Source organism: Rana temporaria, chromosome 1 (assembly GCF_905171775.1).
Source record: "Rana temporaria chromosome 1, aRanTem1.1, whole genome shotgun sequence".
NCBI classification, from domain to species: Eukaryota; Metazoa; Chordata; class Amphibia; order Anura; family Ranidae; genus Rana; species Rana temporaria.
In genome coordinates this window covers 5768309-5783255 of record NC_053489.1, presented here as the reverse complement: position 1 = coordinate 5783255, position 14947 = coordinate 5768309, and the positions used below count along the sequence as shown (strand labels likewise).

Genomic DNA, 14947 nt, shown 5'->3' with positions numbered 1-14947 from the left:
GTAATCTCTTCTCTCCTGAAAAGAATAAACGGGAGGGGGGCCGGCCGGGAATGTAAGGGGCCCAGGGGACCATTGGGCCCCTTACAGGTGGGATGCAAAAAAAAAAAAAAAGCCCCTGGGGACCATCGGCCCCCTTACAGGTGTATTACCTGTACCCCCCTGATGGTGGCCCTGCTCAGGAAGGATGTGCTGTAACTGGAGAGAGTCCAGAGAATGAGAAACGACTACAAACATTAAACTTATGCTCTCTGGAGAAGAGATGCTTGAGAGGATATATGAAATTGTAGGAGAAGAGGTTTAACCTGAACCTCTGTAGATTTTTTTTATCACTGTCAGAGTGGTAAGGATGTGGAACTCCCTTTCAGAATCAGTGGACCCGGCGGGAAGCATAGATAGTTTTTAAAATACTCTTAGATAGGCATCTTAGCTAACACAGTATACAGGGATAAATTGTTAGCCTCCTAATACACGACATATAAATTGTATGGTATCATCATCCTGAAAATCAGTTTGAACAGAGATAGGGCTCAAGGGACCCCAAAGACACAAAATACTGATGGACGTTGGGCCTCAGGACACTTGTTGCTTTACCAAGCATCTAGTAAGTATATCTCCACACATGCTGCTGTGCGTGAATTTGGGTGGCTTGTACCAAGCTATCCTCTCTTGCTTTACAGCTCTCTTTTCATCCATCAATATTGCCCCATTGTTGATGTCATTGAGTTCCATTGCTGGTGTCATTGAGGGGAATGGTGCCCCATTGTTGGTGTCATTAAGAGGAATTGTGCCCCATTGTTGGTGTTAATAGGAGGAATTGTGCCCCATCGTTGGTGGCATTGGGCGTAAATGTGCCCCTTTCACTGTTGTCAGTGGGATGGAGTTATGCCCCAAATTTGGTATCAGTGGATGAAATAGTGCTCCAAGGGCCGGATACAAGCAAGCAAAGGGCCACATCTGGCCCTCAGGCCACAGTTTGGAGACCTCTGGTCTAGATCATTTGTTTCTAAATTGAGGCATTATTCCTGCCATGGTCACCAACAATAGGGAAAAATTCTGGCCACTGACACCAACAATAGGACTCTATTGAGTGAGTGAGAGACTTGTAAAGCGCAACATATGCGAATTGAATGGCCTCTGGGCGCTGTATCCATTTCATGGGTAAGGAACCCCTTGACCTCAGAAGAGATGGGTTTTAATCTTTCTCCTGAAGGCCAAGTGGTCCGACTCCAGTCGGATGGTGGTTGGTAGCGCATTCCATAGCCGAGGTCCCTGGACTGCAAATCTTCAATCTCCTCTGGACTTGTATCTGGAGGAGGTTTTGATTGGTGAATCGCAGAATGCGATTGGGGTTATGGGCTTTTATTTTTTCGCATAGATATTGGGGGGCGTTGCCTTGAATACACTTATGTATTAGACAGAGTGCCTTGAAAGTGATTCTGTCTTTTACTGGCAACCAATGAAGGGATCTCAGTGAAGGTGAGATTGATTCCCATGGTTTTTTCCCAGTCACTAGTCGAGCGGCCGTATTCTGCACGACTTGCAGACAAGTGATTTGGTATTTGGGGAGTCCGAGATAGAGGGCATTTGCGTAGTCGAGTCTGGAATTGATGATTGTTCCCACCACGACTGCAATGTCCTCTTTCGGGATAAAGGGCGTGAGTCGGCGTAGTAGGCGCAGCAGATGATGGGATCCGCTGACTACTGACCCTATTTGTGCATCCATTGTCATGTAGGTATCGAAAATGACTCCGAGACTTTTGACTTTGGTGCTAGGGGTGATAGTTTTACCCAAAATGGGTGGGGGAGTCCATGTTGATGCGGGATGATTTTTCCGGTTAGCGTGAAACAGGAGAAGTTCTGTTTTCGAACCATTGAGTTTAAGATAACTCTTTGTCATCCAGTTATCTATTAAAGTAAGGCATTTCTCTAGTCCAAGAGAATGATCCTTTTTGTTGCAGATGCGGAAATACAGTTGTGTGTCGTCTGCATAGGAGTGGTAAAGTAACTTCTGGTTACTGATGATTTCAAAGAGAGGGCGAAGATAGATATTAAACAATACGGGCGATAAGGGAGATCCCTGAGGGACTCAGCATGACACCGTACATTTTTCAGAAGTGAAAGACCCCAGTTTCACTATTTGTGATCGGTTTTCCAAGAAGGAGGAGAACCAGGGTAAAACACCTCAGCGACTCCGGCTACTTCAGCTAGCCTAGCCAGTAGTAGTCCGTGGTCTACAGTGTCAAAAGCCGCGCTTAGGTCCAGCAGTATCAGGAGACAAGATTCTCCTTCGTCTGCGGCCTCTAGAGCGTCATCCCATATTTTAGGCAGCGCCGTTTCTGTTCCGTGACCCGGACGGAAGCCTGATTGAAACTGGTCGAGTAAATTATGGGTGTCTAAATGATGTTGCAGCTGTTGTACAACTACTTTCTCCATTACCTTGGAGAAGACATTTAGAGCTGTTATGGGCATCCGGTTGTTTGGGTCTTTGGGGTCGAGGGTAGTTTTTTTTAGAATTGGTTTTATTGTACCTTGTTTCAGCTGCGTGATAGCTGGTGCTAAAATATCGGCACTTTCTTTCAGCAGTTTAGTGGGGATGATATCATTGGGTGCTGTGCTGTTATGCAGAGTCCCGATGATATTTTTAGTGGCATCGATGGAAATGGGTTTTAGAGTGAATTTTGGTGATTGCGGCGGATTTATGTGGGTATTAGCTTTGTGATTTGGGGGGTAGTTGTTGACGTTCCATGTTGGTGAATGCTTTCACCTTTTTTTTTCAATTTTATTAATGAAATAATCCGATAATTTGTTGCAAAATTCTTGTGAATCAGAATTGGGGGCCTCTAAACAAGCAGGATTCATAGTCTGAGTGACCAGCTTGAAGAGTTCTCGGGGGCGGTTAAGGGCATTTGCGATGATGTTGGAGACATTTTTTTTTTTGACAGTGAAGATTTCTTTGTGATATTTCTTTGTTATTATCTTGTAAATGGTGTGGTTTTTATCTGAAGAGCACCTTTTCCACGCAGCTTCTGCTCTTCTACGCTCTTGCTTTAGCAACGTCAGCTGGTCATTAAACCAGCTGGAGTTGTTTTTTCGGATTGCAAGTTTTGCGTTTTGGTGCTACTAAGTCAGCTGACTGTAGTAGCGCCTTGTTGATGGTGTCAAGTGTTTCTGTGGCTGTTTGTTTTTGTTGGGTTGTTTTTATTTTGTTCAGCATTTTTTTGTTGTGACTGCGACATTATGGTGGACACTTCGGACAATTTTGACACATTTTTGGGACCATTGTCATTTTCACAGCAAAAAATGCATTACAAATGCATTGTTTATTGTGAAAATTACAATTGCAGTTTGGGAGTTAACCACTAGGGGGCGCTGATGGGGTTAAATGTGACCTCATGTGTGTTTACAACTGTAGGGGGTGTGGCTGTAGGTGTGACATCATCGATTGTGTTTCCCTATAAAAGGGATGACACGATCAATGACAGCGCCACAGTGAAGAACGGGGAAGCTGTGTTTACACAAGGCTCTCCCCGTTCTTCAGCTCCAGGGACCGATCGCGGGACTCCAGCGGCAATCAGGTCCGCGAGTCCCGCGGCCACGGAGCTTCGGACCAGGTCGCGTGCACGTGCCCGCGACCCCGCGGCTGGGCTTAAAGAGCCACGTACATATACGTGGATGTGCCCAGCCGTGCCATTCTGCCGACGTATATCGGCGTGAAGGGGTCCTTAAGTGGTTTTAACAATTTTGGAGTTTTTACACGAGAACTGAACGGATTTTCTTGTAAATTTCCTCATCAATGTGAAATCTTGAAGAACGATTATTAATACAATAACTCGATTTATTACAATTGACCACTTACCTGTGTGTACCGATACAGACTAAGTAACTGGGCCATGGCTTGACTGGTATGCAAACCGGAGTCACCAATAAATCCGGCCACTTCCCCGTCTCTCCTACAGGAATAATTAGGAGCCTCCATCTTTTCTCCAGACAATATCTGCAGGACAGATCCCAAGGTTCTCTCTGGATATCCACAAGTATCAAATATATGATAACCCAGAGTAACGTTGGGTAGAAGATCGGGGTCCTTGTTAATTTCATCAACAGCAAAGATCATTGCCAGGATACTTTTATACTCTCCGATGTCAGGGCTGTGGGGAATTAAAACAATGGAATGGTTTCAGCACCATGGAGAGCACCGATTTGTCCCTTTCAAGGCATTTTTATTGTTGTATCAATTTAAGGTACACAAGTACGTCGAGCCGGTTCACACTGGGGCGACCTGGGATCCGACTTCAAGTCCCCCCAAGTTGCCCCAGGTCGAGAAAATGAATGGAGGTGAATGGGAAGCCGTCTTAACCACTTAACCCCCCGGATCATATTGCTGATCAAAGACCAGAGCACTTTTTGCGATTCGGCGCTGCGTCGCTTTAACTGACAATTGCGCGGTCGTGCGACGTGGCTCCCAAACAAAATTGGCGTCCTTTTTCCCCCCACAAATAGAGCTTTCTTTTGGTGGTATTTGATCACCTCTGCGGTTTTTAGTTTTTGCGCTATAAACAAAAAATAGAGCGACAATTTTGATTTTTTTTTATATTTTTTACTTTTTGCTATAATAAATATCCACCAAAAATATATAAAAAAAAGTTTTTTTTCTCCTCAGTTTAGGCCGATACGTATTCTTCTACCTATTTTTCGTTTATTGATTGGTTTTGTGCAAAAGTTATAGCGTTTACAAAATAGGGGATAGTTTTATGGCATTTTTATTAATATTTTTTTTTTACTAGTAATGGCGGCGATCAGCGTTTTTTTTTCGGTACTGCGACATTATGGCGGACACTTCGGACACTTTTGACATTTGATTTTTGGGACCATTGCCATTTTTATAGCGATCAGTGCTATAAATATGCATTGGATTACTATAAAAATGCCACTGGCAGTGAAGGGGTTAACACTAGGGGGCGGGGAAGGGGTTAAGTATGTTCCCTGGGTGTGTTCTAACTGTAGGGGGGGTGGCCTCACTAGGGGAAATGACTGATCGCTGTTCATACATTGTATGATCAGCATTTCTCTCCCTGATAGGACCAGCGGTCCCTGCTCTGTAACGAGCGATTGCGTGTGCCCGGTGGCGATCGCGTACAGGAGTAGGGGGGCAAGCGGGGGGCACGCGCGTGCCCCTAGTGGCCTGCAAGAGAGCCGACATAGAGCTCCGGGCTCTCGCGCAGGGGAGCCAACCTGCCGCCGTAAAACGACGGCGGCTGGTCAGCAAGTAGTTAATGTACACTACTGTAGTCGCTCCGACTTCAGAAAAGGTTCCTGTACAACTTCAATCCGACTTGTAGGCAACTTGTACCCATTGATTTCAATGGAAGTCGCCTCAGAAGTCGGATCACTGTCTTAACTGAAGCAACAATACAGGAAGATAACATACATTTCTCAGGAAAACCCCTCCCTCCCCCATAACTGATTGTTGTTTGATTGGCCACTGGATTGCCTTGTACTGTCCTGGAGGCGACTTAAAGTTGCCTTGTACTGTCCTGGAGGCGACTTGAAGTTGCCTTGTAAGTTGCCTGCTGATTCATACTCAAGTCGAGTCCAAGTTGCCTCTCAAAGTCGTGCTGGAAGTCGTGTTGCCCCTGTGTGAATGGGCCTCGAAGTGTATCTGTCAGGCCTCGTCAGGGGAGGGCTGGGCCAGGGGGAAGGGTGGCAATTGCCTTCCAGGCCACCCTGACTTATGGCTGGCAGCTGCTGCCTGCTACCATTTTCTTTTTTATTCTGGTCTAGGAAGTTGGCAAGGACCTGCTGAGATCACTGTGGTGAGAGATCCTGACACCATAGATGACCCCCCATCCCCCCCATACACCCCATGTAGCCCGCCCCAGTTATTGGGTTGCATTGATGGGAACTGGAGTTGACTGCACTGGTAAGGCTGCATTGAAAAACCAGATGGGCCATGGATGGTGAGCCGATTCGGCAGTTCAATGGGCCAATTGACTGAACCTGCCCCCCAGGCCTAAGGCTGCCAGCCCTCCCCTGGGCCTCGTACACACGACCGAACATGTCTGCTGAAACTGGTCCGTCGGACCAGTTTCCGCGGACATGTTCGGTCGTCTGTACGGCCGACCGGACAATTTTCCGGCGGATCGGACAGGTTTCCAGCGGACAAATGTTTCTTAGCATGCTAAGAAACATGTCCGCTGGAAGCCTGTCCGTCGGACATGTTTGGTCGTCTGTACAGACTCACCGGACATGTCCGCTCGGCCGAAAGCCCTCGCATGCGTCAAAGTGATTAGACGCATGCGTGGAAGCATTGACCTTCCAGGGTCGCGCACGTCGCCGCGTCATCGTCGCGACCGCGTTCGCTGTCAGCGGGAAATTTGGTCTGATGGTGTGTACAGCCATCAGACCAAAATCCGCCAGCGGACATGTCCGTTTTCATCGGCCATGTCCCGTCGTGTGTACAAGGCCTCAGACTTGAACATGTATGTGAAAACTGCAGGAAATACAAATGGTGGTAATGTGTGTTATCAAGGAAAAAAATACCGCGCTAGGTAAACAATAGCAAAAGCAGCAACTAAAAAGTAATATACACACAAAATAGACAATGGAAAATATGTAGTTGCGCTGTGATGGAATAATATGTGAAAAAATACTGCTGAGAGTAGTGATGAAAAATGCAAATGAAGCAATAACAATTGTGTTGAAGCATTAGTTCAGTGAAGTCCAAAAGAAAACACAATCAATACATATAGCTAGATTCAGGTAGAGTTAGGTCGGCGTATCAGTAGATACGCCGACCTAACTCAGAATCTGCGCCGACCTAAGTTTAAGTGTATGCTCAAACAGAGATACGCTTAAACCTATCTAAGATATGACGGCTTGAGCTGTCCTATCTTAGGGTGCAATATTTTGGCTGGCCGCTACGCCGACCATTGTGGTCGGCGTAGAATATGTAAATCACTAGATACGCCTATTCACGAACGTACGCCCGGTCGACGCAGTACAGATACGCCGTTTACGTAACGCATTAGCAAGCCTAAAGTTATTCCATCAAATAGATGGAATAGTAATGTTAAAGTATGGCCGACGTTCCCGCATCGAAATTCGAAAATTTTACGTTGTTTGCGTAAGTCGTCCGTGAATAGGGATTTACGTTGTTTACGTCCACGTCGAAATCAATAGGCCCGTGCGGCGGACTTAACCGCAATGCACACTGGGAAATGTAGGCGCACGGCGCATGTGCAGTTAAAAAGAAAAGTCAATCACGTCGGGTCAAGCCTAATTATCATAAAACACGCCCCCTCAGCCGAATTTGAATTAGGCGCGCTTGCGCCCGCCGCATTTACGCTACGCCGCCGTAAGTGAGGAGGCAAGTACTTTGAGAATACAGTACTTGCCTCTCTGACTTAAGGCGGCGTAGCGTAATCAGATACGCTACGCCACCTCAAAGTTGCAGCCATCTCTCTGAATCTGGCTAATAATCTTCTTAGGAATTCAAAATTGAAGAAATCCACCACCGAAAGTGAAGACACTATAAGAAATGCAGGCTTACCAGATGGCAAGCAAGGATAGCTTGCGGCTGTAAACCCCAGCCCGGGCAGGGGCCAATCCTAGGCAGGGTGCACAGGGTGCATTGCACCCAGGCGCCTGCAGAGGTGGGGGTGCCGATGCCGAACATCTAACAGACTCTCTAACAGAAGCCCTCTCTGTGTCCATCACAGAGGCCCCCCCCCCTCCGGGTCCCAAGTACTCTTCGTCTCTTCCTGTATTTTGTTTATTGTTAAGAGATCGTGTAAGGATCCCAGATTAATGAAGACTTTGTGGGGGAGCATCTCTGTGGGTGAGTCATTGCCATAGAAACATTTGTAAAGGGGAGGAGTTAGTAAAATTATGACGCCCTTGTGGGGGCGCCAGAAATGTTTCTGCACCCAGGCGCCTGTGACCCTAGGATCGGCCCTGAGCCCGTGCCTTTACCATGAACTGCACCACTTGCAGGGCCGGACTGGGAATGCAAACCAGCCCTGGAAAAAATTTAATACCAGCCCCACAGCATTAATATACCAGCCCAAAAAAAAGAGAGAAATCCATGAGAGAGCCAGAGAGGGGCCGGGCTGCAATGGTGAGAGAGAGAGGGTGCAACGGCGAGAGAGAGAGGGTGCAACGGCGAGAGAGAGAGGGTGCAACGGCGAGAGAGAGGGTGCAACGGCGAGAGAGAGGGTGCAACGGCGAGAGAGAGAGGGTGCAACGGCGAGAGAGAGAGGGTGCAACGGCGAGAGAGAGGGTGCAACGGCGAGAGAGAGGGTGCAACGGCGAGAGAGAGAGGGTGCAACGGCGAGAGAGAGGGTGCAACGGCGAGAGCAGAGGCGTTTCTACTGAAACTGTGCCCCTGTCAAAACATTTGAAACCCATCTTTCAGATAACCATAACAAAAAAAAAAAACACCCAAGCTTGCATTAATATCAGCACCCATAAATATTACCTTACCAGCACCCATAAATTCAGCAATATCAGCACCCATAAATATTACCTTACCAGCACCCATAAATTCAGCAATATCAGCACCCATAAATTCAGCAATATCAGCACCCATAAATGTGGTAATATCAGCACCCATAAATGTGGCAATATCAGCACCCATAAATGCGGCAATATCAGCACCCATAAATGTGGCAATATCAGCACCCATAAATGTGGCAATATCAGCACCCATAAATGTGGCAATACCAGCACCCATAAATGTGGCAATATCAGCACCCATAAATTCAGCAATATCAGCACCCATAAATGTGGCAATATCAGCACCCATAAATGCGGCAATATCAGCACCCATAAATGTGGCAATACCAGCACCCATAAATGCGGCAATATCAGCACCCATAAATGTGGCAATACCAGCACCCATAAATGTGGCAATATCAGCACCCATAAATGTGGCAATACCAGCACCCATAAATGTGGCAATATCAGCACCCATAAATTCAGCAATATCAGCACCCATAAATGTGGCAATATCAGCACCCATAAATGCGGCAATATCAGCACCCATAAATGTGGCAATACCAGCACCCATAAATGCGGCAATATCAGCACCCATAAATGTGGCAATACCAGCACCCATAAATGTGGCAATATCAGCACCCATAAATTCAGCAATATCAGCACCCATAAATGTGGCAATATCAGCACCCATAAATGTGGCAATATCAGCACCCATAAATGTGGCAATATCAGCACCCATAAATGCGGCAATATCAGCACCCATAAATGTGGCAATATCAGCACCCATAAATGCGGCAATATCAGCACCCATAAATGTGGCAATACCAGCACCCATAAATGTGGCAATATCAGCACCCATAAATTCAGCAATATCAGCACCCATAAATGTGGCAATATCAGCACCCATAAATGTGGTAATATCAGCACCCATAAATGTGGCAATATCAGCACCCATAAATGTGGCAATATCAGCACCCATAAATGCGGTAATATCAGCACCCATAAATGTGGTAATATCAGCACCCATAAATTCAGCAATATCAGCACCCATAAATGCGGTAATATCAGCACCCATAAATGTGGCAATATCAGCACCCATAAATGTGGCAATATCAGCACCCATAAATGTGGCAATATCAGCACCCATAAATGCGGCAATATCAGCACCCATAAATGCGGCAATATCAGCACCCATAAATGCGGCAATATCAGCACCCACAAATGTGGCAATATCAGCACCCAAAAATGTGGCAATATCAGCACCCATAAATTCAGCAATATCAGCACCCATAAATGTGGCAATATCAGCACCCATAAATGTGGCAATATCAGCACCCATAAATGTGGTAATATCAGCACCCAAAAATGTGGCAATATCAGCACCCATAAATTCAGCAATATCAGCACCCATAAATGTGGCAATATCAGCACCCATAAATGTGGCAATACCAGCACCCATAAATGTGGTAATATCAGCACCCATAAATGTGGCAATACCAGCACCCATAAATGTGGTAATACCAGCACCCATAAATGTGGCAATACCAGCACCCATAAATGTGGTAATATCAGCACCCATAAATGTGGCAATACCAGCACCCATAAATGTGGTAATACCAGCACCCATAAATGTGGCAATACCAGCACCCATAAATTCAGCAATATCAGCACCCATAAATGTGGCAATATCAGCACCCATAAATGTGGTAATATCAGCACCCAAAAATGTGGCAATATCAGCACCCATAAATTCAGCAATATCAGCACCCATAAATGTGGCAATATCAGCACCCATAAATGTGGTAATACCAGCACCCATAAATGTGGCAATATCAGCACCCATAAATGTGGCAATACCAGCACCCATAAATGTGGTAATATCAGCACCCATAAATGTGGTAATATCAGCACCCATAAATGTGGCAATACCAGCACCCATAAATGTGGTAATATCAGCACCCATAAATGCGGCAATACCAGCACCCATAAATGTGGTAATATCAGCTCCTATTGCGCCTCAAAGATGCTGCTTGCAGGAAATTTTTTAATGTCCTGCCAGCGCACCGCTCCAGTGTGAAAGCACTTGGGCTTTCACACTGCAGTGAGTGGAACCACTCTTTCAGGGCGCTCTGCAGACGCTATTTTTTGCGTTATAGCGCCTGCAAAGCGCCTCAGTGTGAAAGGGGTCTTAGACTACTTTCACACTGAGGTGCTTTGCAGGCGCTACAAAATAGCGCCTGCAAAATGCCCTGAAAGAGCCTCTCTTCTCACTCCAATGCGAAAGCTTTCACACTGGAGAGGTGCGCTGGCAGGATGCTCAAAAAAGACCTGCTAGCCGCATCTTTGAGGCCCTGAAGGAACGGTGTACACACTGCTTCTAAAGCGCCCCTGCCCATTGAAATCAATGGGCACCGGTGCTGAACCGCCAGCAAAGCGCTGCTGCTGATCCTTTTGGGCCGCTAGCATTGTGCTGGCAGGACGCTCAAAGTCTATGAGGCGCCCCGCTAGCGACTGAATAGTGCTGCAAAAATGACAGTAAAGCGCTGCTAAAATACTGACGCTTTAGGTGGAGCCTCCTCCAGTCAAACAAATGACAATCTGGCTGAGTGGCCGGTCACACTCGTAAATGAGCATGGGGAGTGCCTGTCACACTCCTCCATACTGCCAACAGTTAAAGTGGAGGTTCCCCCTAAAAAAAAATTTCTAACAATACATTGAGAAGACAGATTACACTGCGGTTATGCTGTTTTTTTTTTTTTTCTCGTACATACCTCGTTATCGCCGTTTCATCCCTCGGCTTCCGGGTACGATTCTTGCTGGACCTAGTTGATTGACGTTCCTCCGACCGGCGCATACTGCGCGTCACGACTTTCCAACAGAACCCAAACGTCATTGCGCAGGCGCCGTATAGAGTCAGCTCTATACGGCGCCTGCGCAGCAACGTTCGGCTTCTTTCGGAAAGTCGTGACGTCAAGTATGCGTCGGTCAGAGGAACGTCAATCAACTAGGAACGCCCACTGCCACAAGACTCATACCCGGGAGCCGAGGGATGAAACGGCGATAACGAGGTATGTACGAAAAAAAAAAAAAAAACAGCATAACCGCAGTGTAATCAGTCTTCTCAATGTATTGTTAGAATTTTTTGGGGGGGAACCTCCACTTTAAGTAACCAAATTTTTCAGGTAAAGTGCCGTACCGCAGGGGCTATAGTGCGGGAGGCAGCCGCAGGAGGACAGGTGGGAATTTTTTGGGCGTTTTTTTTTTAATTACAATTTGCAGGGGCAGCAAAGGTGACAGAGAGGAGGGGGGGGGGGGTGCAAATTGTAACCTAAACCTGTATAATAATCTCTCTCACGAGGCATTGCACAGTGCACCCCCCCCCCCTCCTCCCCTCCTCTCTGAGATTATTATACAGATTTTAATTGCAGGGGCAGCAAAGCTAGGTGACAGAGAGAAGGGGGGGGGCCGGGGGGGTGCAGATATGGTAAGATAGAGAATCGTTTTTATTGCATTAAAATTAATTTCTTCACCTTGTGCTCCAAGGCAGGGTGGCGACGCCGTTCACTTCTCCCCTCACTCGTGACCGGGCAGACACTGCAGAGACATTGTACTAGGCGCTGTTGGCGCCGCACGGGACGATAGAACTAGTCCTAAAAGTTTTTTTTCTCCTGCTCGGCTCCTCCCCGTAGACACATGATCAGTGATGCTGCTCACTGATTAGCTAGGTAAGTTCTTACCTAGCTAATCAGTGAGCAGCATCACTGATCATGTGTCTACGGGGAGGAGCCGAGCAGGAGAAAAAAAAAACGTCAGGACTAGTTCAAGAAGGGATTAGTGAGGCGGCGAGTATGGCGGCCGCAACCTGCCGGCCCGTGGCTGCTTTTAACTACCGCAGTCTGCAGGTATGAAAAAGCAGCCCCAGGAAACTCAGTGCAGCCGTCACCTCTGCAATTTAAAACAGCGGCGGCCGCGGCGATCGCGGCTGCGGCCCGCCGCTGATTATATTTGACTGACAGGCAGTGACAGCAGGCAAAAGCAGGCGGCCTACCGGGAATTTTCCCGCTATCCCGGTTGGCCAGTCCGGCCCTGGCTGGCATGACAGGGTTAACAGTGGGGGAGCCTTGCTGGGGAGCGGGATGTAAGGAGGTAGAGGATAGGGTGCAGGAGAGATGGGGAGGAGCGATGAGGCATGTGGGGAAGTTTAGGTCCCTCCCCAGCTCACAGTTAACAGGAGGAGCGAGCTTCCCACCCTCCCTCCCTGATTGTGGTAAGTTTTGTGGTTCCGTACTGACGGAGAGGGGTGGGTTGACAGAGAGGGGTGGGCTGACAGAGAGTATTGCATAAAGGTTTGTAACTTCACTCACACCTTACTTCAGGCTGGGTGTCTCAGTGCAGAGCCAGGTCCTTGCACCTCTTCGGGGGGGGGGGGAGATGATTCAAGAGCCAGGTCCCTGCACCTCTTCTCGGGGGGGGGGGGGGTTATTTCTTTCTGTCACGTCTTGTCCTTAAGCCAGCACCTCACGAGCTCAGCAAGTCACATGTGACTTTTGTGATGCCACTCGTCCCCTCCCCTGACGTGCCACATGACCTGCCACAGTCTGAGACTCGTGGGAGTTGTAGTTTGCTGTGCCTGCGCTGATAAGTAACTTATCTTTAGCGCAGCCGGACTACAACTCCCACCATGCGTAGCAGCCTACACAGGAGCAGCCACTCCAGCCAGCCCAGCGGCCGTTAAAGATAACATAGAAGCCGGCTTGGGGGGAAATCTCCACCCATCCCCCTGGCCCAGCCCGCTCCTGGGCACGTCCATTCACACTGCACGGGGAGTGTCCGTGTGAGAGACACTCCCCGTTCACTCTTACCTTCCCCGAAATTGTACATCCGCTCCGAGGAACTCCATTTCCTACAGCCGGCCGCTGGGCTCTCTCATGCCGGCCACCCGCACCCGCGGCCCGGCTGCAGAAGGGCCACGGCTCGGTAGTGGGCCGCGGACCGGGGGTTGACGACCCCTGGTGTAGCAGATGTTTATACAGTTAATGTTAATTTACTTGAGTTTTTGTTAATAAAATGGCTGCAACGGCCAATATTTTTTTTAACCACTTCCGTACCGTAGGACATCATATGACATCCTGGACTTTCAATGGGGATATATGAATGATGAGTGCAGCTTCAGGCATCATTCAGATATCCTTTTTTTTAGGCGGCGATTCTGCGCACCATAAGAACGATCATAGCGGCTTCTCCGGACTCTGCCGTGCCATCGGAGGCCCGGAGAACGGATCGGCCACCACCGAATGAAGAGCATAGAGATTTCCGGTGACCAGATGGTCACCGGTCATCTCTATGATCGTCGGTGGCCCGGGCGCGATGTTATGACGTCACGCCCGGGTACCCGGAATTAACAAACAAAGCCGCAATCGCGGCTCAAAGCATGAGATCGGTGAATTTTTTTCCCCGATCTCAAGCTTTCCAGCCTGGAGGAGGGTTGTGAGGTCTTATTGACCATCTCTCCATAAAGAGGACCTGTCACACACTATTCCTATTACAAGGGATGTTTACATTTCTTGTAATAGGAATAAAAGCGATCAATTTTTTTTTTAAGTGCAAAAATAAAAACAAATAAGTAAAATAAAAAATAAAATATAAAAAATATTTAAAACGCCCATGTCCCCAGTAGCTCGCGCTCAGAAGCGAACGCGCATGTAAGTCCCACCCACATATGTAAACGCTGTTCAAACCACACATGTGAGGTATTGCTGCGTGCGTTAGAGCGAGAGCAACAATTCTGGCACTAGACCTCCTCTGTAACTCTAAAGTGGTAACCTCTAAAAAAATTAAAACGTCGCCTATGGAGATTTTTAATTACCGAAGTTTGGCGCCATTCCATGAGTGTGCGCAATTTTAAAGCGTGACAAGTTAGGTATCTATTTACTCGGTGTAACATCATCTTTCACATTCTACAAACAAATTGGGCTAACTTTACTGTTTTGTTATTTTTTAATTCATGAAACCGTCCCCCCCCCCCCCCCAAAAAAAGGCGTTTGAAAAATGATTGCGCAAATACCGTGTGAGATAAAAAGTTGCAATGACCGCCATTTTATTCCCTAGGGTGTCTGCTTAAAAAATATATATGTAATGTTTGGGGGTTCTGAGTAATTTTCTAGCAAAGAAAATGATGATTTTTACATGAAGGAGAGAAGTGCCAGAATAGGCCCGGTATGGAAGGGGTTAAATATCCTTTATTTATCAAAAAGGGAGCATTAGAAAGCACATTATCACATTTGCAATCCATTGAATATATGTATATACAAACATCTTTTTCCATCATTAATACATTTTAAATCAACATAATAATCCACCGTATTTATACATATAAATTCACATATATTTTCCCTTTTCACCATTACCCTGGTCTTGGGCCTCGAAGCATTTATTAATGGCTTCTCTATTT

At 47.1% G+C, this 14947-nt stretch overlaps 1 protein-coding gene across 1 annotated transcript in view; it reads right to left on the bottom strand.

The window, feature by feature from the left end:
- Positions 1-14947, bottom strand: part of LOC120925125 (vomeronasal type-2 receptor 26-like) — a 38458-nt gene that overhangs the window by 21111 nt on the left and 2400 nt on the right. Inside the window, exon 2 of the mRNA XM_040335999.1 lies at positions 3857-4148. Coding sequence (XP_040191933.1) covers positions 3857-4148 — 292 coding nt within the window. The remainder of the gene's footprint in view (positions 1-3856; positions 4149-14947) is intronic.